Genomic DNA, 24187 nt, shown 5'->3' with positions numbered 1-24187 from the left:
CTTATCATTCTTTAGTGCACCTTTGTCTCCCTTATCATCCAAGGGTCCAATCGCCTCCCTAGATGGTCTCCTGCTTTGAATGTATTTATAGAATTTTTTTTGTTGGTTTTTATGTTCTTAGCAATGTACTCCTCAAATTCTTTTTTAGCATCCCTTATTGTCGTCTTGCATTTCTTTTGCCAGAGTTTGTGTTCTTTTTTATTTTCTTCATTTGGACAAGACTTCCATTTTCTGAAGGAAGACTTTTTCTGTAATGGAGAATGAACTCTGATAGACCATATCTACTCTCATGCCTCTCACCTACAGTCTGAGTTGGTGTTGCACCAAATACCATGACTGATATTGAGGAAATGTCAAAATGGCCGTTTTCTATTCATAGGACTCAGCACCCTTAATCCCAAAAGACAGGGGTAGGTGGAAGAGATCACCACAAGTGTCAGGGGACCCTACGTCTTCTGCAGAATGTAATTGGGAAGGCTCAATATATGCCACAGGGATGTTGATACCAGTAAAAATATGAAGGTTGCAAAAAGGCCTGTTTTAAATAGCTTCTTTCATTCTTTTAGGCCAGTCGCCAGATGAAGGCTTCTTTAAAAAGATAGGGTTAGGACACTTTTTCTTTCTCTTGCTCCACTTTGGTCCATCAATTAATATATTTATTTCTTTATTTTGCACCAGTATCCAATCTGTACACAGGGATACTCAAAAACTGGAAATATGGCATCCTGGTCTAAAAACATTGCTATAGGCTGTGTTTGTGAAAAGGAGGAAGAGAAAGAGGCAAAACTGAGTAAGTAGAGGAATCAAAGAGCAATCTGTGAGAGAGATTTAGGAATATGGAACTTGGAGCTATTTTATGCTGGTTCATACCACTGGTCCAATTAGCTCATTATTGCCAGCACTGACTGGCAGTGGCTCTCCATAGTTTCAGACAGGGTATTTTCCTACCTAAAGATGTTGGGGATTGAAATGCTAGCCCCATGCTGTAATCATGGGGCATAGTTGTTGGGCAGCTTGTTATCCCAGACAACAACAGGCAAGAGATCATCTTCCCACTGACATTCCAGTTCTCAGGGGACCACCTATGGTCCTAGGCAATCCCACAAGAACTCACTGATAGAGGTGGGACAGACCAAAGCCTTTAAAGGCTTCAGCCCTGCTGCTGCTGGCCTCTTTTTTCATGCACCAGCTACTACCCCCACCACCCACCCTTGGTTTTGTGCGTCACTGAGTTTTCTTAAAAGGGTTGCTGACTGACAGGATCACATATGATTTCTTAAAAGGGTTGCTGACTGACAGGATCACATATGAATTGTTCACCGAATCAAATTCCTCAATGGTTACTTCTTTAGCTGTTATGCATGGATTGCTTCTGTTACAACTTAAGATAAAATGGCATTGGACAGGATCAGACACAAAAGGGGCCACCATAAGGGTTCTTGTGGGATACCCATGCATCACGTCTTTAGCTCAGGTCTCATCCAGCACTCACTCACCTCCAGCACTCTTTGTGCAGTGGAATCAAAAGGGCATTGGCTTGTGCCCTACTGGGGTCTAACGCAGAGCAATACCCAAGGGTGGCTCCCCGAGTTGCTATTTGGGGGACAAACACTCCTTCAGCAAGGGCTGTTGGAATGAAAGCAGATCCTCAACCTGATGCCAATGCACCCCACTTACTTGTTGTAATCAAATAAAGATGTGGCCTGTTTTCACCCACAAATCATTATTGGCTCTTTTATTCCCATGGCTGATGTGAGGCTGCATCCTGAATCTTCCTCACAATCAGGAATCTTCTGCAGTTGCTCTACCAATGGTTCTAATACAAGGTTAACAATTGCAGGGTCAACCATTCACACACATAACAGCATACAATCCCATTTTTATTTACCTCTAAACATAGCTTTAGAGGAATGTCCCAAATCTAAGAGCTTCCACAAAGCAGTCTTGATCTCTTTGTTTCTCATGCTGTAAATGAATGGATTCAACATGGGAGGAATTATGGTATATATCATAGTAAAGACTATGTCCAGACCAGAAGAATCATTACTGGGAGGCTTTGCATAGGCAAAGAGTGCACTGAATATAAGCACAGAGACTACAGTGAGGTGAGGAAGGCAAGTGGAGAGGGCTTTTTTCTGACCATGCACTGAAGGAATTCTGAGCACTGCAGAAAAGATCTGCATGTATGTTACAATGATGAAAGTAAAGCACCCTAATGCTATAATACAGGCCAGCAGAAGAAGGCCAACTTCAACTAAATAAATTTGAGAGCAGGAGAGCTTCAGTAACTTTGGGATTTCACAGAAGAACTGACTGACAGCATTAGAACAGAAGGTGTTTGCAAAAGTGCCACAAGTGTGTAACATGGAATTAAGAAGACCACTAATCCACACAGCGACTGCCATCTGCATACAGGCTCCTCTGTGCATAATTGCCTCATATTGTAATGGGTTGCAAATGGCAACATAACGGTCGTGTGCCATTACTGTTAGAAGGAAAAGATCTGAAGCTGCAAAGAAGCTGTAGAAAAAGACTTGAGCCACACACCCAGAATAAGAAATGGACCTTTTGTTCATGATGGAATTGTATATAGATTTGGGTATGATGACAGAAACAGAACCAATGTCCTCCATGGCCAAGTTTGTTAGGAAAAAGTACATTGGTGTATGAAGGTGATGGTCAAGGGCTACTGCAACAATGATGAGAAGATTCCCCATTATAGTTGTTAAGTACATTGCTAGAAACAGAAAGAAGTATAAGATCTGTAGTTCTCGTCGTTCTGAGAAGTCCCACAGCAGAAACATGGACATGAAAGTAAAATTGCTCATTTGTTCTTCAGTACTTGCATAGTTTCTGTAGGAGGAAGAAGCCAAGAACTGTTAATCTGCCAATACTGATGAATGGATTAATTTAAACAGGTTTCGCTATAAAATCCACCTATACTGGACAACAATTTCTAATTAGTGGTGACTGCAAAATAATCTGTTGCTAAATTGAATCTGCTCTGTTTGCTGATATCACAAGTGCTCATTTCAATCCAAAAACACATTATTGCAAAAAAAACACCCTTCCTTGGGGGAAATACTCACTTTTTCCATTATTGCACAGATAATATTTTAGCAGAAAGTGACAGAAAGTTGACTGGACACACATAAAAGAGGGAAATTAAATCAAATTATAACAAATATATATGTTACATTCACATTTTTCAAATAAAATACCATTTGTTTGTAATAATCCTTTAATGTAAAAAAAGAAATATTTTTATTTTAAATATATATTCCATTTAAATGTATTTATTGATATAAATAAGCAACATGTCTGTCTCTGTGTGTAAACATATTAATATATGATGAATTGATGATGAGATATGAAACTTAAGAAAACGTGTACTTTAGAATAATCTTAGTTTTCTTTGGCAATATGAGTGTGACTGAGAATCTCAGAGAATAATTCTTTTTTGTTACTTTATTTTCTCATTTATGTATTAAGCATTACTATAACTCTCTCTTTTTCTCCCCCCTCTCTCATACACACTATCATGTAATATGGGTGTGTGTGTGTGTGTGACAGGATAACAAAGATGAAAAAATGTTAATGGCTACCATTAGCACCTCAATAGAAGAGAGTGCAATGCAACACACATTTCAGTAACTCTGCAAGATTGACAACAAAGAAATGAATGTAAATATAAGAGATCATCCTCAAATATGTCCTGTATTTGAAAACAATGTCATTAATTTTGTCTTTAAAAAAATCTGTATTGTAATGCCTGCAGTAAAAACAACTGGCCTGCCAGCTTAGCAAATGACCAAAAAACTGCAGAGTTCACATTCACGTTTGAATATTGTGAAATTCTCCACCATCCCTAGTCCCCATGCCCAAAGAAGTGCACCTGGCATCTTCATTGTATAGCTTTCACAGTATGTTAAAGTTGCTCTTCGTTATCCTGACCTTTGACAGCAAAAGATGTTTTTTTATTATGGGATCCTCCTCTTTTTCTGAATTTATTCTATTTTATTCAAAAGCTGTATGACTTTAACAATTATAATGGACTTATTTCTTTTTATAATTGTACATTTTATTGCTGTAACCCACCCTGGAATCATATTGTTGTGTGTCACCCCAATTTCCAAGTGGTGAGAATTCTCCAGGGGTCCTTGCGCTTGTGCAGGGCTTGGTTTCCTTGGAAAGAAGGTCAGCAGAGTCTATGGTGTCATTATGAAATATGGCTTTGGAGTGGTTCAAGGCATTGCCCGTCCAATATCCAGCTTTGCAATCAGGGTTACACGAGGCACCCCCAAAGCCATGGTGCAGAGAGCCAGTCTCTCTGCCTGCCTCCAGTTCCCAGTCTTTATCAGACACAATTAAAATCACAAGCCTCTCCTAGGCCCCAGGAGGGGGGAGGCTCTCTTGAAGAGTTCCAATGACAAAAGGATCTCCCTGGCCCATTCACCAGTTGATGGGCACCTGATAGACCCATTAACCCACCGGGCCACTCTATTAGATTAACAAAAGAAACTCATCTGACCAGCAGAAAGTTTTTCGCCCCCAGGCACAAGTCTCCAAATCAGAGGCTGGAAGGGGACTCATCAGAATTATCCATCCCAAACCCCCAAACTCACAACACTTTGGTTCCAGGAGGGGGGGCTCTCCTGGAGAGTTTCAATAACAATAGGATCTTCCTGGCTAATTCTCCAGTTAATGGGCACTTGACAAACCCATTGACTGGCCTTTGTTAGACTAACAAAGGAGATTCATCTGACTAACAGAGCAGGTTTCTCAGCTGCAGAGCCCACCTCCAGTTGCAGGGTCCCAAATCAGAGGAAGGAAAGGGACTCATAGAAATCATCTATCTCAACCCCAAACCCATGACACTCCTCCCTTCCCTGACATAGGTCTGCAAACAAACAACAGAATAACCGTTTTTCCTATAAAGAAATAACAGATACAGGTTAATAAGACATTGAAATATACATCATCAAAAGCATAGTCAGTACAAATGCATTTCCACACAACACAAGTACAAAAACAGTCCTTTCCTTTGCAGCAAGTTTTCAATTAATTACTCTCTCTTTTGGCTTCCTCTTCTTTCTTGAAGCTCCCAGTCACAGTTCCACATCCAGACCACTTACCCAGTCCTCATACTTGGCAGTGCCCAAGATAGTGAAGTCCCAACATATTTAAGGCAGATTACAACCTCAGTGCTGGAGCTTCATTGTCCTGCCTTGTGCCACTATAGCACAGCAGTCCTCAAACCCACACACATTTTTCCCTTGTTCCCCCAAACAGTTGTGTTGCGGAAATTCTTTATATACAAACAATAAGCAAATATATTCTTTTATAAAGCTATAAAGGTTTATAACATTTTAATAGTTTAGTTTAACATTTTAATAAGTTTAGTAGCCAGCCAGAACCCATTTTGAACTTGGAACTGTCTTCCCTGACTGTGCTGGTTTGTTTGGAACAGCCTGTACTCTAAACAATTAAGATAACACTGAACAGACACTGAACATATCTGTACTCTCCAAAATGTAGGAAAAATTACAATAGCTAAAATGCTTAGCTAATATGGTTAGCTCAATAGCTGGAGTACTCAACTCATAGAGAAAAGGTACTAAGATGTAAAGTACTGTGCATTGCCAAATTGACTAGAACATAATGTAGATAGTGTAATGTTCATGCAATGCTTATGAAATGTCTATGCAATGCCTATGTAATACTGTAATGCCTATGTAATACTGATGTTTACACTCCTGATTCATTAATGCTAATTTCTTTGCTGTGAAGTGTATAAAAACTCCAGGCAAGTAGTACCATGCTGCTGTACTCCACTCACTCAGAGGGAGACTGACCAAGCGTACTCTTGACATTTAATAAAGGCCTACCTTTTTGCTGCAAGCTAATGTCTTCAAATTTACTCAAGGACCCCGAGCCGAATGAACTACAAAATTTACCATCAGTTGCACATGCACAAAATCTGACAGGCATAGTACAGCAGTGCAAATACCTATCAGCATCATTCCTTAGAAATCATTATACAGTCCTTATCACCACAAGCATGCAAAAAGCACAAATCGAAAGCCTTTTAAAGGGCAATACTAAAACCATCAGGAAGAATTCCTACAGCAAACCAGTACACAGCTTATGCACAACCCCCCCCAAACCATGCAGTTGCCCACATGGCCTTTTGTCTTGGGACTTCATGGAGTTCCCAGTCCAAGCTGATCCCTGCTGCTGCCTGCAGGGTCTTGGGTAGGGTTGCCAGGTCAGAAGAATCCCAAACCCTGAGATTTTGGGGGTGGCCCAAGGGATCGAGTGATATCATGCGGCAGGTCCAAGTGATGTCATGGGACGGGTCTGAGAGACATCATGGGGTAGGCCCGAGTGATGTCATTAAGCATGATACATTAAGCATCAACCACAGTTGCTTGGTGCATACAATCACACAAAAACATTTCTCTGATTGTAAATTAAGATAGAAGTCTTAGCTAAAAGATGGAGCCTGGGTAGGGAACACTTAATCTAGCCAACTCGCTTCTGGAAAAAAGGGTTTAAGTGCCCTCAGGCCAGGACAGTCACCAGAAGGCTATTGTAGGAAGAAAGGAGCCTAGTGTTGTGGAGATGTTTGGTGGGAGCACTCAGAAGTATGTGGCAGCACCTGCAATCAGCCCAAATAACACAAACAAGATATGTGCTGTGCTGATCTTGTTTTAGCAGGGAAAAAGCAACAATATTAAAACAGTTGATAGGTCACTTTAAATATGTTTGATTTACTTTGCAATTTTAGTGAAGTTTCCTATAGTAAATCATTTGCTTTTGCTTCTTTTTCTGTGAATATGTGAAGTACAGCAACACTTCCAACACTAAAAAAAAGCTCCAAAAACAATTGTAGAAGAATAGCACTGACTGTTCTGCAAAATAATTTCCAATGAACATGACGAGTGTCTCAGTTCCACAAGATTAAAAAGTGGGAGGTGAAATATATTCTAGCAAAATTCTTACTGTGCTCTGTGTTTTTAATTGACCATGCCCACCTTTCCTTAAGCACAGTAGTTTAAACATAGCAGGCTGAAAAGATGCATTATGGGCAGGCCAAGTTTGTTTTGTCCACCAGCTAGAATTATTGCTTAAGTAGTAACATATTGTAATCAGTCTGATTTTACATCAAACTGCTGTTTCAGATTCAACTGTTGAAAATGGGAATGGATTGTGTTCAAGTCGATTCCGACTTATGGCAACCCTATGAATAGGGTTTTCATGGAAAGCGGGTTTCAGAGGGGGTTTACCATTGCCTTTCTCTGAGGCTGAGAGGCAGCAACTAGCCCAAGGTCACCCAGTGAGCTTCATGGCTATGTGGGCATTCGAACCCTGGTCTCCCAGGTTGTAGTCCAACACCTTAACCACTACACCACAACTGTTAATGCCCCCAAATAGAAATAGAGCCTAACCTCCAGTTTGAAACACAAAAAGCTGTCTTCACCATCATATGACATTGACCAATAAAAAGACTTTGAAATTAGTACAAATAAATTTGACACAGATTTCTAGGATGAATAATGAGAGAAATATAATTTTCTAGGTTATATTTATTTATTTTATTATACTTGTATACCGCCCCATAGCAGAAGCTCTCTGGGTGGTTTACAGTAACTGTACAGTAATACAGTTATATTCTCTGTAGAAATCGTAGTAGCACAGAAACGAAGCCAAGTAAGAAGAACACCAAGAAACATACAAAAATGTAATTCTCTATCTTTGGAGATAGCAGGTGTTGTCACCAAATTCTTCCAAGCTACACAGGAAGTGAATTGTACTGGAAAGACTAAGCCAAACTTTGTTTGCAGTTTTACAAATTTGTAGGGCAGTACAATATATCAGAGAGGTCAGGTCTCCTGCTCCCCTGGTACATTCATTATAGCTGCCCAATTTTCCAGCTTTCTACAGTTTGACAGAAATATTTGTGGGCTATAGGTACGTTCTTAAACCTCAAGGTTTTCTGCCTATTAGTGAATTATCCATATAAATATATGCATGTGAATATGTGAATGTTACTGCAGTCTTACACCTTCTTCATTCTATTTCCATTTAACAAAATGTGTATACCGCTTATTTGATAAAAGACCCTATAAGCTGTTTACAAAGGACAATGCAAAATATTCATTAAAATAACAATTAAAAGCGAATGTTAAAAAGTTAACATAATTTTTTAAAAATATAAATAAAATCAGAATCTTAAAAATCATTATACGTAGCGAAATAAAATGTTAGAATTATGTGGTCAGGAAGGCTTTCTGAAACAAAGAAGTTTATAGGCACAAAAAATACTATAGCAAAACTATGTGCCTAATATTAATGGGCAGGGGGTTCTAAAGAGCAGATGCTGTCACACTAAGGGATCGATTTCTTGCAAGAGTAAAATGAAAATAATGTCGCAGCTGTAAATGTGGCAGTTGCACAAACTGAAGCAGTCAAGTGGGTACATATGGGCTAAATGGAACCCAAACTGGTGAGAGCTCACTATGCTAATATAAAACACTTTGTATTTAGCCTGCTAACAAATTGGCAGTCAGTGCAGAGCAAGTTCTATGAGGAGGGGTATCATATGCTGACATAGTCTCATTCCTGTCAGCAATCATGCTGTAGCTTTCTGCACTAAATGCAGTTTCCAGAACAAACACAAGCAGCCCTACATAGAGTGCATTGGAGGAATCTAATATTGAAATCATCAGTACCTGGACTACTGCAATCAAACTATATTCAGATATCTGTGGTAAAAGATTTAAACCAAAAAGGACAGTCTACTGTTGACTCTAAAGTAGCTATTGTTGAAGAAATGGATTTCAAAGGAAATTTCCAGCATTTAAAGTGATGAATTAAAATATATAAGGGAATTTATACAGCCACAAGAGTGGCTGCATGCTATAGTCAGCGGGGATTTTTCACATTCCGCAATGTTAAATGGAAAATATCCCCCCATGCCATTCTGAGGCTTCCCATAAGCTCATTTCAAAACAAAACCTTACAAAACTTATAGTTCTAAACTCAGAAATGCTTGCTTAACAACCCTGTCAATTTTCATGGCGATACACAAAACAGTCAGAGAGATTCGGGAGTTCAAAGTCTAAGAATAGAGGAAAAAACACAGAGCCCTTTTGGACTTTTTTCTGCGAGTTCTCATAATCTGTTGAAATTCATTAAAAATCAGCCATGTTCACAGAGTACCTGTAATCCTAATACTGACCTTGCCCCATACTCTGACCTTCACCTACTGCAGTTTAAAAGTTAAAAACATGTCTGGTTGATTTTTAATTAATTTAAGAATTTTTGGCTGGAAGCCTATTATAACACGGGGCATGCTCAGTAAGGACACAGTTTTACCTATCCTAAGCATGATTGCATGGGAGTAAATCCCACTGAACTCAATAAACATGTAAACGACCACATCTGTCCTTCTCCCCTCCCCCTCCCGCCATCTCCTATCCCAGTCCTCCCCTCTGTCTTTCCACCCCTCCCCCCTCCCCCTCCTCCCTTCCCCATCCCCTGTGGTCAGTTTCACCTATCCTAAGCATGATTGCCTGGTGTGTGTGTGTAAATCCCACTTAACTCAATAAGCATGCAAATGATCAATCCATTCTCAGCAAACTTGCACAGGATCCCATTTCTTACCTCCCGGATTAAAAAGCAGGGAAATTCACTAATAGGCAAAAAACCTTATGGTTTAAGAATGTACCTATAGCCCACAGATATTTCTACCAAACTTTAAAAAGCAGGGAAATTGGGCAGCTATAGTGAATGCACCAGGGGAGCAGCAGACCTGAACTCCTGTCTGAGATATTGGACTGCCCTACAAAGTTGTCAAAATGCAAACACAATTTGGGTTGGTCTTTCACAGTCCAATCCACTTGCTGTGAAGCTTGGAAGAATTTGGTAACATGTGCCTCTGAGCATATAGTGAGTGGTGGCAACACCTGGAATCAGCCCAAATAATAGAAAGAAGATATGTCCTGTGCTGATCTTGTTTTAGCCGGGAGGAAGCAACATTATTAAGACAGTTGATATCGTTCAGATGGTCACTTTAAATATGTCTGATTTCCTTTGCAACTTTAGTGAAGTTTTCTATAGGAAATCATTTTCTTTTGCTTTTGTTTCTATGAATATGTGAAGTACAGCAACACTTTGCAAAATTTATACTAAAAAAACTCCAAACATAATTGTGGAATAATGGCACTGACTTCTGCAAAATAGTCTCCAGTGGACCTCCGAAGTGTCTCAATTTACACAAGATAAAACAGTGGAAGGTGAAATCTATTCTAGCAAAATTCTAGGTGTGCTCTATGCTTTTAATTGATCGTGAACACCTTGCCTTAAATAAAGTGGTTTAAACATAGCAGGCTGAAAACATGCATCCTCTTTTTTCCAACAACTAGAGTCATTGCTAAAGTACCAGCATATTGGAATCAGTCTGATTTTACATTAAACTGCAGTATCAGGTCCAACTGTTAATGCACCCAAAATAGAAATAGACCATAACCTCCAGTTTGAAACAAAAAAGGCTATCTTCACCATCATATGACATTGACCAATAAAAAGGCGTTGAAATTAATAAAAATAAATTTGACACAGATTTCTAGGATAAATAATGAGGAAAATAAAATTTTCTAGTTTAGATTCTCTGTAGAAACATTAGTAACACAGGAAAGAAGCAAAGTAAGAAGAACACCAACAAACATACAAAAATATAAGACTCCATCTTTGGAGATGGCAGGTGTTGCCACCACTCACCATATGCTCAGAGGCACATGTTTCCAAATTCTTCCAAGCTACACAGCAAGTGGATTGGACTGTGAAAGACCATCCCAAATTGTGTTTGCATTTTGACAACTTTGTAGGGCAGTCCAATATCTCAGAGAGGAGTTCAGGACTCCTGCTCCCCTGGTGCATTCACTATAGCTACCCAATTTCCCTGCTTTTTAAAGTTTGGTAGAAATATCTGTGGGCTATAGGTACATTCTTAAACCGCAAGGTTTTTTGCCTATTAGTGGATTTATTCTTCTATTACCTACGGCTTGAATCAGGCTTACAGGTTTTCCCCCTCGCTGGAACATCACCTTGCAGTGGTGAGTGGGCTTGTACGCCCAATGAATCATAAGAGTCATGCTGTCAGGAGTCATGTACTCCTAGCAGGGTCACCCATGGCGGTAAGGTCATATGTTAAGCATTGAAACTCCCATCATCCCTGACCACAGACCATGTTGACTGGAGGTAATAGGAAATGGGTCTAAAACATCTAGAGGGCACTGACTTGGGTACACCTGATCTACTCTGACTGGCATTAGGCCTCTGCTGTCACTGGTATAGAGCTTCTATGTTACTGACCTACTACCTTATCATATGTTATTAATTGGAACTGCCAGGGATTGAAATTGCAATCTATGATATGCTCTGACTGTTTGGAGTCCTCAACTCTCAGCCACTGAGGGATGCAACACAGACTATATATATGCTTAGATAAGGTCAAAATCTAAGGGAGCAAAGTATTTTGAATGTAGACTGCTACAGTTAAATAGTTAAGTGCATGCATGACTATGACACAAACTCACCTGATGAATTTTACAGGCCAGAAGGGTTACTGTTAGTCCAAAAGCATATCTCTCAGAGTTCAGTGAGTGATACTGATCAGAGTGGATTTATGTTCCTGTGGCATGCAACACAGATCTAGTATAGCCAGCTAACCCTACAGATCATTGATTACATGTGTGAATGTTGAAAGCATGAGTTCACATGACATCCTTTCTTTTTTATGAACTAGAAAAAGAACATGTTGTAGGTTATCATATTCATGGAAAAGGAGCAGTGATCTAGCACTGAATTTTATTCCATCACACATGAATATCCGAGTTGAATACAGCCCATTTCCATCACAGATTCATCAAATACATATAACCCAATCAAATGAACAGTAATTTTCAAGGAAAAGAAAAAGTTGACAAACATCTCTAGATTACATCAAAATAACAGGAAAATATCCAGCTCTCTTAAAACATATTGAAATACCTTTCCCTGTAAGATTCAATTTTCCCTCTAGGTGCTTTAGGGTTTGATGGGTTGATGATGTACAAGTCAAGCCTTGCTTTCAACTTTCCTGTGGCAATTGTCATAGTACATGTAGCTGATTTTTACCTATACTTTATTTTAAAAAATGTATTCAGATACATATATAAGCATAACAGTCAACAAATTATTCATCAGCTATTAGTGACATACCACATGGGATGGAAGATTATCTCAAGTCTGCTTTCGCATCTTGGGATCATATTACCAAGAGTTTAGCACACCTAATTAGAAAACATTGTTGCCACTCCTGTAGTGAACATAAAGGAATAACTAACATATGTGCTTGATATATAAAAAAATTATCACAGTTGGGTGAGTTTTATGCCAAGCATTACTTCTTTAGTTATTTTCAAATACAGTTGGCAAATAATTTAATGTTGAGGAACCTCTTATCTCGAAAGATGGAACTGAGCAGAAAATGTGAAATTTGTTCCAGAAGGACCTATTTTACTAACACACTTGGGGTGGGGCTTTAACCATCCTCACAACATTTGAAAAATATGCCAAGCTTCTAATGGTGACTTGGCAGATGAGATTTGGTTTGAGATTATCCATGAAAACCAGATTTGATTTTTGGATTCCAGAGAGTAATCCAGATGCAGTTCTTGATGATCAGCATATATTTCATTTTAACAACAGAAATAAACCAGTATTGAAAGGGCAGCACCCTGTATCACTCCTCTCACACGTATTGACCTACCCCCATTGTCCTCACCATCTCCAAACAGTTTGGGACAGCCAATCCAATCCAATCAACTTAAGGAGAATGTTTACATTGGTTCCAGGTTGAAGCAGAGCTTGGCAAAGCAGCAACCAATGCTTTTGTAACCAGTACTTACACCATTGTCCATTCAGCTGGCTTATTTATGAGCCACTCACTGTATACTGTATACCCCCAATTAATATATTATAATAGTCATGGAACAATATATCAAAATAAAACTTTTTGGGGGGGCAGCTATAGTGAACGCACCAGGGGAGCAGGAGACCTGACCTCCTCTCTGAGATATTGGACTACCCTACAAATGTGTTAAAATGCAAACACAATTTGTTATTGGTCAATGTCATATGATGGTGAAGACAGCCTTTTGTATATCAAACTGGAGAAACTGACCTGGAGGAGGAGCAGGATGGGGATGGGGAGGGGAGGAGGGCAGTGGGTGGGTAGGCACTGGGCAGAGGGGAAGCCCCTTTCCTTTCCAAAAGGAAAACATTGGGAACAGTATCATTGTTTTTCAGGGTTTTCCCCACCTTTTTATTCTACAGCAGGCACATGCAACCTCCCACCCAAATTTAAACCAAAGCTGTCACTGGGCACATCCACACTGGACCTTTATTTCATTTTAGATAGTCATGGCTTCTCCCAAAGAATCCTGGGAAGTATAGTTAGTGAAGGGTGCTGAGAGTTGCTAGGAGAGGGCCTGTTCCCCTCACAGAGCTTCAGTCAGAGCAGCTGACTATTTGTAGATATCACGACACAGTGAGACACGGTGAGACCAGAGTTCAATTTCGGAGCCCCCTTCGTAATTCTCGTCTCCGCTTTTTATTTTACCTCCGCTTGGAGGCGTGGATTATTTTCTCTCCATAAACAGCCTATGACCTTTAACTATTGTATAACATCACGTACATACATAGTACAACAGCATTATCTACGTGGCAATATGCAGGCAGTTATTTAACCACTACAGATGTCAGTATCGTTTACAGCCATAAAGTTAACCACATCCTGTTTTTCCACTGGTCAGATCGCAATGTCTTGAGAGATAGTGTACTGAGAACAGCAGCGTGGTTTGCCAACGTATGCTGTTCATTCAGTCCACCCCACATCTCCCCCTTTTTTATTTTTTAGCAAAAAGTAATTACTACGTAATGGTCGCGGAGCAACAGGTGTACACGTCTGGAAAAGGTATTGTAAAAAACAGCATAAGCCTATACTTAAAATGAGTAAAAGAATAGCATATCTAAGAATCTGACTTAGCCATCCAGTGGGCAGCCAACTCCAAAGCCACTGCCACCAAGTTGTAGGGGCGTCCTGCAAAATGTTATTAGCTAGATCCTTCAAGTTTTTTACCTGTGTTCTGATTTCAAAACTGTTGTCAGTTAAATTAAAACAGCACATATTCTTTATAGTTTCGCACCCCAACTGATGTTGTAATAGCAGGTAATCTATAGCTGCACGATTATCCAAGATAGCTTGTCTTAATATACCCTGCTCTTCATTTAACAAAGCAATGGCTCGAGAGGTGGCATTTATCATCTTAACATAATTACAGGCTAATTTATGTAATTGATTGCTGTTACTTACTGCCAATGCAGGAAGTCCAACAAGGGAGATGGCTAGTGATACACTTTCTGCTTTATTAAGCAATTCCACCTTGTCATTACAATCAGCCGGCATGGCAACAGCTTCTCTTTTCCTACGTTGGGCTAGCAACTCCCTTTTATGAAGGAAAATGGGAACCAGTCGACTCAGGCAACAGATGGTATCAGAAATATTAGCGGGAACATAATTAAAAGTGGTTTCTCCACATGTCCAAAACCATCCACCTGGTAAAGGAATGTGTCCGTACATACTGGATATGTTAATGTGCTGTGTACAATTCCATGTGGGTCTCCCAACCTTTAGACATCCCTTCTGCACCTTATGTCGACTACAATTAACCATCCGAGCACACGTATTATTAATGGAATTTGCAACATGTGATGTAAATAATTGAAAAGCATTAACAGGCAGCTGGAAGGTTGGAGTTCCCCAATTCGAAACAGTATGATATTTAATCTCTGAAGTATTCATGAACCGCCCAAGTCCTGTAATGTTCCCAATATCCCCAGGTGCTTTGCATACGGGTATTAAACATGTTCCCAACATACCCATTTCCTGTACATGTTCAGTCATGCAAAAGTCACTCACATTTGTCATTCTTGCTAACTGAACCCAGATATTGTGTTGAAACCGCATCCCCAACTCCTGCCCCAACCTGTCAGCCCCGGCGCTTCCTAAAATCCAACAAATGCAAAGTACAAAAATAGAATTTGTATTTAAAGACGCAATTAAAGCAAGAATGGTATTCTCAGTTGTCTTGTCCACCCCGGCTTGTTCCATTGCTTTTTCTGCTTGTGTTGCTAAGTTCTTTATTTGGCCCCAAGTCACGGGAGGTTGCGGAACATTCCGACCACGCTTCCTGGAAGACATCCCAGTATCCTGAAGTTGTAGAGAAAAATTAGGGATGGGATTCTTAAGATTATCGTGCCAGGACATCGTCTTTCCAGGGCCGGATACACCTAGCAGGTACCCACACAGGACCGTCAGGCGTAGACACAGCCGCGTAACCTCGACCCCACGTTATAAGCGGAACTGGGCCTTTCCACTCTGGATTTGGTAGTTGCCGAAACTGCACCCGCGGGGCAGGTAGAGACTCCGACTGCTGAAAATGCCGCTGCGCTCGAGTAGAAAAGGAAAAATGAGTATTGGGAGATTGAGACAAATTTAAATGATTAATGGTAAACAACACTTGTGCCAGCCACTCCTCTTTGGTGGCCAATCCCAGTGGTACTCCTCCTTTTTGTTTTTGTTTAAGCAAATGCTCTTTAAGGGTACGATTGGTACGTTCGACGACAGCTTGACCTGTAGAATTATAAGGAATACCAAACAAATGTGTAATGGACCACTTAGTGCAAAACTGTGCAAATTGCTGTGAAACATATGCAGGACCATTATCAGTTTTTATCGTCTGAGGTTGGCCCATGATGGCAATAGAACGAATGACATGATTAATAACATTCTTAGTTTTTTCCCCTTTCTGAGGAGTTACCCATATGTATCCGGAATATGTATCTACTGTAACATGCAAATACTTCCATGGGGAGAAAGTAGGAAAATGTGTAACATCCATTTGCCACAACTGGTTAACTATGAGACCTCGTGGGTTCACTCCTGGTTCTGGGGATAGAGTTAACTGTGTGCATTGGGGACATTGTTGAATAATGGCAGAGGCTTCCTGGGCAGTAAGATGGAATTGCTTCTGGAGTGCTTTAGCATTTTGATGATGAAGGGCATGACTTTCTACTATATGATCAGCTTCCAGTTGCTCCTTTACCAGTTGGTGCAGAGCTTCTAATTTTTCTTTGGGTAAGGGCCATTGTTCTACCCAAATGGGTATGTCTGTCTTCCATTGTAAAGGAAGAGCTGCCTTTTGTTGGCTAATCATTAATAACAATGGTGGTCTGGAATTGCTCCAGTAAATCCCTTCCCCACAGATTTACTGAAATGTCCAAAATACAAGGGCGAATGTGGGCTATACGATCACCATCAAGAGCAACAACTTGTATCCAATCCTTACTCCGTTTTGAATCCTGAGCTCCGCCCACTCCCCACACAGAAGGGGCCACTTCTACTGGCCAAGAGGATGGCCAGTTATGTTCAGCAATTACTGTGACATCTGCCCCAGAATCTATAATACCTTCAAAAATAACATTGTTTAAACAATACTTACGAACCGGTTTCTCCCTGGTCACTTCTGCCAGTACTGCAGCTACCTGTGGATGGAAAGGATTACCTGAAATACTCACACTCGGCGATTTCGTCCTTGTAGATCCGAATCCACCAGTACGTTTTTGGGAGGAAGTGTTCGATGTGAAAAGACGATATGGCAATAACAATAGTTGCGCAAAAGAATCTCCCTTCTTCAACTGAAGGGGAAGGTGACTCCAATACTGAATATAAATAATTCCCTGATAATCAGAATCAATAACACCAGGTACCACCATTATATTATTCTTGGAAGCAGAGGATCGCAGTAGTACAAGGCCTACGGTGCCTTCTGGTAAAGGGCCAGTGAGTGTGGTAGGCATTAAAAGAACTGCTCCAGGCAAAGGAACATCTTTTGACTCTGCATGTATTAAATCAATTCCAGCGCTTCCTTGAGTAGCAGGGGTGGGTACACTTCCTTGAGATTCGGGGCTGGAAGCCTGCCCCAAGTTCAGTTTCCCTCAATAGGACGGGAAGACACATTGGTATTGGTAGTGGGAGCTGAACGACACTGATTAGCCCAATGATAACCCTTTTTACATTTCGGACAGATTTTCTTTGGCCGGTTTGTAACAGTGCCCCCACCTTTAAATGCTCCTCCGCCAGGAGCCCGACATTCCCTTCTGAAATGACCAGGCTTTTGACAATTAAAACAATTGCCTGTAGGTTTGTTACCCTGTCTTAATGCCCCAGCTAACAATGTCATGGCATGAACATGTGTACCTACCTCTGCACAAGCTTGAATCATGTCTCCCAATTCATATTGCGGTCTATGAATAATGTTTTTCAAAATCTTTTTACAGTCTGTGTTAGAATTCTCGTAAGCTAATTTTAACAATAATTCCCCTTGTGCCTGAGGGTTATCAACCTGCCGTGTCAGAGCCTCTTTCAAACGGTCAACAAACTGAAAATAGGGCTCTGTTGCTTGCTGCCGTACATTCGTAAAAGAACGTAAGGGTTCTTTCCCAGCAGGCACCTTTTTAAATGCTTTCTGTATACACTCAGCAGTTCGATGAAATGCGGCTTCAGGCAATACCCCTTGTTGTGCTATGGTAGCAAAATTACCTGACCCATAAATTTGCTCGGGAATGATATTAGCATCCCCAGCTGCTATAGCAGCATGTCTAAATTCTTGGTCCCAAACTACATATTGCGAAGGAGTCAAAATCATCCTAAAGAGATCCTTCCAATCTTGAGGGATCATGTTATATCCAGTAGCTACTCCTTCCAACATCCCTTGTACATAATTAGCCGTAATCCCATATTCTCTTACTGCCTTATTTATTTCTCTAATAACAGAAAACGGAAGAGCTGTCCAAGTTGCTATGCGATTATTAGCATTATTAGGATCTGGCTGATATGTAACGGGAAAAGCTGAAATTGTACCCTCCCAGTCTCCCATTTCTTCCATAGATAATAATCCTGAGGCTGCAGCCTGAGCTATGGCTGCTTTAACCTTCCCAGTAACCTGTTCTTGTTGAACTGGAGGGCTATATGGAGGAGCATTTACAAATTTCTCAATATCCTTTTCAGGTGTAGGTAAAGAAAGTTGGGGATAAAGAGGAGTTTTCTGGTCAGAATTGGCAAACAGCGATGTCTCTTTTATCCCTAAATGACTAATGGCCTCAGCACACTTTTGCCATAATAAGAGATGGTGAATAGGTGCTCTTGGTTCTTCATGTAATTTTCTCCCTATCTTTATCCAATCTGACTGACGTAGTGATCCTTGCTCTGGATACCATGGACATTGACATTGAATTGTTTTTAACAATGATTCAATGTGAGAACGACTTATAAAAGCTGAGGTATCCTGTTTTAAAATTTTTTGTAGCTCTTGTGCATGAACCTTCTGCTGAGCTGACAATTCCCCCCCCATACTCACGAATGGGAGCTGTACGCTGAGGTGCACCGTTGGCTGATCCTGCCAGTGGGTACGAGGGTGTTTGTTCTGAATCACGTCGGGGTCACCAGATGTAGATATCACGACACAGTGAGACACGGTGAGACCAGAGTTCAATTTCGGAGCCCCCTTCGTAATTCTCGTCTCCGCTTTTTATTTTACCTCCGCTTGGAGGCGTGGATTATTTTCTCTCCATAAACAGCCTATGACCTTTAACTATTGTATAACATCACGTACATACATAGTACAACAGCATTATCTACGTGGCAATATGCAGGCAGTTATTTAACCACTACAGATGTCAGTATCGTTTACAGCCATAAAGTTAACCACATCCTGTTTTTCCACTGGTCAGATCGCAATGTCTTGAGAGATAGTGTACTGAGAACAGCAGCGTGGTTTGCCAACGTATGCTGTTCATTCAGTCCACCCCACAACTATTAAACCACTCTGGCCACTGGAGCTCTGTCAGTGGAACAGGAGCTCCTCTCGGCACCCTTTACAAACTACATTTCCCAGAATTCTTTGTGGAAAGTCATTACTGTCACAATTAAAATGAATGTCTGGAGTGAGTGTGGCCAAGCAGCTGTGAGTCTGGCTTTTAGAACACTGACAGTTGGTTCTTACTGAACATGTCTGATGTTATAATAGACTTCAATGTAAAATGTATTAAATTAATTAAAAATCAGCCAGGCATTTTTTTTAACTTTTAAACTGCAGAAGATGAAGGTCAGAGTATGGGGAAAGGTCAGTAATAGGATTACAGGTGCTCTGTGAATATGGCTGATGTTTAATATATTTCAACAGATTATGAGAAAAAAGTCCAAAAGGGGGTCTGGTTTTTCTCTCTCTCTTTTTACACTTTGAACTCTGGATTCTCTCTGACTGTTGCCATGAAAATTTGGGGGGTTGTTAAGCAAGCGTTTCTGGGTTCAGGACTATAAATTTGGGGGGTTGTTAAGAAAGTGTTTCTGAGTTCAGGACAATAAAAGGTATGTAAGATTTTGTTTTGAAATGAGCTTATGGGAAGCATCAGAATGGCATGGGAGGCATTTTCAATTTAACAATGCAGAATGCAAAAAATCCATACTGACTATAGTATACAGCCATTCTGGTGGCTCTATAATTAAATAATCTATAGAGATGAGGAGTTAATAAATCACAAAATGTTTTATAAAACTGACTGTGAAATCTGTCCAGTTCATGGGCTTTCCTAGTTTTTAGGTTTTTAATAGCAAGTTTAATTCCCTCTTCTGTGATAGTGCTGTTTAACTAGCTATTGTGCTCATCCCACAGTTTGACAATATCTGCCAAGCTCTTGCATTGTTGGAAGGTCACATAGATTGGATGAATTTGATGAGTTTTCCCTATTGTTTTATGTTCTTGCTTTTTTATGTTGTAATTTTAATATGGTATATTTTTATTAAGTTTATACATGTTTTATTTTTGTACACTATAAGGTGGAGCATGGCGTAGAAAATAAGTACATAAATAAAATATTCTGTACTAACTGGTGTTTCTCAATGGTTTTTAAAAGCAGCTCCATTTAGACCAGATTAAAGTAAAGTGGATTAGATTTCTACACAGATTAATGAATATTTGAGGGGGAGGTTGCAGTGGATTCAGTAGCTCCTGAGCAAAACCAGGATGGCTCAGGGGTGTGTGGGTTTCTGGGCTTGCCTGAGTTGAAATGGGAGTTGTATAGGGCCTTTTGAGTCAAAGCAAAGATTCCCTCCTCTTCCACACTGCCATTGGTAGAATGCCAAAATGCTCCAGAAACAAGAAGGAACATTCCTTCCTGTTTCCTTGGCATCTCCAGAAATAGCACTGAGAATGAGGAAAATGACCTTGCTTTGGCTCAGGATGTGGGATTTGTCATAATCCACATAATACAATCCTAAAATTTCTCAGCGCTGAACTAGGAGTGATTTCTGTCTTCTCAGTCCAGCTCTGTGATGGGTGAACCCCTCAACCCCACTCCTCTGCAGATCAGCACAAGAGTGGAAATGTATATTAGAGGAATATGATAGTAACATTGACAATTATCATTAGAAAATTTATTTATTTTATTTATTTAATTTAATTTATATACCGCCCTAAGCCCGAAGGCTCTCTGGGCGGTGTACATAAAGATAAAACAAGTACAGTGTATAAATACAATAAATACAATAAATCAAGAAACAAAAACAAACAAACAATAAAAGAACCAAACAACGTCCAAAATACAAAATAATAGTGAAATACTGTTAAAATACACTTTAAAATGCCTGGGAGTATAAAAAGGCTTTCACCTGGCACCGAAAAGATAGTAGAGTCGGTGCCAGGTGCACCTCATTGGGGAGACTGTTCAACAGTTTGGGGGCCACCACTGAAAAGGCCCTAGTTCTAGTCACCACCCTCCGAGCTTCTCGATGGGATGGCACTCGGAGGAGGGCCTTAGATGTTGAGCGCAGTATACGGGTAGGTTCATATTGGGAGAGGCATTCCACCAGGTATTGCGGTCCCATGCTGTGTAGGGCTTTATAGGTCAAAACCAGCACTTTGAAACAAATAGGAAGCCAGTGCAGACGGGCCAGAACAGGTGTTATATGAGCGGACCTTCTGGTCCGTGTCAGCAATCTGACCGCTGCATTCTGGACTAGCTGTAGTTTCCGAACAGTCTTCAAGGGCAGCCCAACGTAGAGCGCATTGCAGTAGTCCAATCTAGAAGTTACCAGAGCATGAACAACTGAGGTGAGGTCGTCACTGTCCAGATAGGGACTTAGCTGGGCTACCAAGCGAAGATGGTAAAAAGCATTCCGTGCCACCGAGGCCACCTGGGCCTCAAGAGACAAGGAAGGATCGGAAAGAACTCCCAAGCTACGAACCTGTTCCTTCAAGGGGAGTGTAACCCCATCAAGAACAGGATGAACATCCACCATCTGGGCAGAGAAGGCACTCACCAACAGCGTCTCAGTCTTGTCTGGATTGAGCTTCAGTCTGTTAGCTCCCATCCAGTCCATTATCGCGGCCAGGCAACAGTTTAGCACGTTAACAGCCTCACCTGAAGAGGATGAAAAGGAGAAATAGAGCTGCGTGTCATCAGCGTACTGATGACAACGCACCCCAAAACTCCTGATGACCGCACCCAGCGGCTTCATGTAGATATCCTTTTATGTTTTTCAGCCTTTTTCTTACTAAAGGCTTTATGGTTTTTCTTACTAACGGCTTTAGAAGGAACATTGGTTGATACGGTGACATTTCATTATGTTCTATGTATATCAGTGTAACTGTGAAATAAACAATTTCAAAAAGAGGGTGAACATGAACAAACAATAATGAAAGACATGGAGGAATCGGAGAGCAATCTGTGTGACAAAGGAAGCTATCTTACAGTGCATCAGACCATTAGTACAGTTAACTCAGTCTTGTCTGCACTGACTGGTAGTGGCACTCCAGGATTTCAGACAAGGAATCTTTCCTGATTGTACCTGGATATGCAAGGGATTAACTCAGGGACTTTCTGCATGCAAAGCAGATGTTCTGCAAGTGGTTATAATGCAAGTTTAAAAATTGCAGGGCCAACCATTCACACATAGAAGAGGATACAGTCCCGTTTTTACAGAATTCTCAAGATAGTTTTTGGAGAATGCCCAAAATCTAAGAGTTTCCACAAAGCAATCTTGATGTCTTTGTTTCTCATGCTGTAGATGAATGGATTTGCCATGGGAGGAATGACAGCATATATCACAGCAAAAGCTATGTCCAGACCAGAAGAAGCATAAGTTGGAGGCCTTGCATTAGCTACAACTGCACTGAACATAAAAACAGAGACAACAGTGAGGTGCGGAACGCAAGTGGAGAGAGCTTTTTTCTGACCATGCATTGAAGGAATTCTGAGCACTGCAGAAAAGATCTGCACATATGTTATGATGATGAAAATAAAACATCCTAATCCTATAATACAGCCTAACAGAAGAAACCCAACTTCAATTACATAAAGGTCAGAGCAGGAAAGCTTCAGTAATGTTGGGATTTCACAGAAGAACTGATTAACAGCATGAGAACAGAAGGTGTTTGCAAAGGTACCACAAGTGTGTAACACGGAATAAAAAAGACTACTAATCCACACAGTGACTGCCATCTGAATACAGGCTCCTCTGTGCATAATTGTCTCGTATTGTAATGGGTTGCAGATGGCAACATAGCGATCATGTGCCATTATTGTTAGAATAGCAATATTTGATGCTGCAAAGAAGAAATAGAAGAAAACTTGAGCCATGCACCCAGAATAAGAAATGGACCTGTTGTTCATGATGGAATTGGAAATAGATTTCGGCATGATGACAGAAACAGAGCCAATGTCCATCATCGCCAAATTTGTTATGAAAAAGTACATTGGTGTGTGAAGGTGATGGTCAAGGGCTACTGCAACAATGATGAGAACATTCCTGGTCATTGTTGTCAAGTGCAATGCCAGGAACACAAAGAAGTGTAAGATCTGTAGTTCTCGTCGTTCTGAGAATTCCCACAGCAGAAACATGGACATAGAAGTAAGATTGCTCATTTTGTCTTTATTTATTTATTTATTTATTTATTATTTCAATTTATATACCGCCCTTAGCAGAATAGCTCTCAGGGCGGTGAACAAACAAGATAAAATACAATATATCATAGTAAAAAAATCACAAAAACATGTACAAACAAACAACAGAAAGCACAACAAAAATGAAATAGAACACAAATTAAGAAGGATACATGTTAAAAGTAGAAAGATTAAGAAAATTAAAAGATTAAAATGCCTGGGAAGCATAAAAAGGTCTTTACCTGGCGCCGGAAAGATAGAAGTGTAGGCGCCAGGCGTACCTCTTCGGGGAGGCTGTTCCACAACTCAGGGGCCACCACAGAAAAGGCCCTAGATCTAGTAACCACCCTCCGGGCTTCCCGATGAGCTGGTACCCGGAGGAGGGCCTAAGATTCTGAACGAAGTGAACGGGTAGGTTCATAGCGAGAGAGGCGTTCCACAAGGTATTGAGGTCTCACCTCAAGGTATTGAGGTCCTTTAGTACTTGCATCCTATCTGTAGGAGGAAGAAGCTGAGAAGTGTTAATTTACCAATGATGATTAATGAGTTAAACAGGTTTCAAAATCCATTATAAAATCCACCAGTAGTAGACAAACAATTGTGATTAGTGATGACTCCAAAATAATTGTTTTGTAAATTGAATATGCTATATTTGTTATCAAATCTATCACAAGTGCATGAGTCCTGTTTCAATCCAACAAACACATTAGTGTTTAAAGCCCTACCAACTTTTTTTGAGTGTTGAGATCTGCAAAGCGGGCTCTCTTGTGAGTTCTGTCACCTTCAGAAGTAAGGATGGGGTTCACTCTTCTGAATCTGTTCATCTTTTGTATGCACTATCATTACTCACACTTGGTCCAGAGCTGTTAGCTTTTTGTTAACTTATATGGTCCTGGCCCTGTATGGCGACTGGTGCTAATAACATTACTGATTTCCATTTTCCTGATGATAGTGTGATTGCCTCTTACATACTGGTTATTGTTCTGTTATGCAGGAAACAAAACAAAACATTTAAAATTATTGTGTGTGAATGATACAGAGAATCAGCAAAACATCCCCTATGGTTTGTTGGGTTTTT

At 40.4% G+C, this 24187-nt stretch overlaps 2 protein-coding genes across 2 annotated transcripts; both read right to left on the bottom strand.

Moving 5' to 3' along the window:
• Positions 1-1880: 1880 nt before the first annotated feature.
• On the bottom strand, positions 1881-2828 carry LOC133367706 (olfactory receptor 14A16-like). Its single transcript, XM_061591804.1, has one exon. The coding sequence runs from the start codon at positions 2826-2828 to the stop codon at positions 1881-1883; it is 948 nt and encodes a 315-aa protein (XP_061447788.1).
• A 19315-nt stretch (positions 2829-22143) lies between these two features.
• Positions 22144-23091, bottom strand: LOC133367705 (olfactory receptor 14A16-like). The gene has a single exon (XM_061591803.1). The coding sequence runs from the start codon at positions 23089-23091 to the stop codon at positions 22144-22146; it is 948 nt and encodes a 315-aa protein (XP_061447787.1).
• Positions 23092-24187: the final 1096 nt, after the last annotated feature.

Source organism: Rhineura floridana, chromosome 11, assembly GCF_030035675.1.
Source record: "Rhineura floridana isolate rRhiFlo1 chromosome 11, rRhiFlo1.hap2, whole genome shotgun sequence".
Lineage (NCBI taxonomy): Eukaryota > Metazoa > Chordata > Lepidosauria > Squamata > Rhineuridae > Rhineura > Rhineura floridana.
Note: the sequence above shows the minus strand (reverse complement) of the source record. Positions and strands in the feature narration are given on the sequence as shown.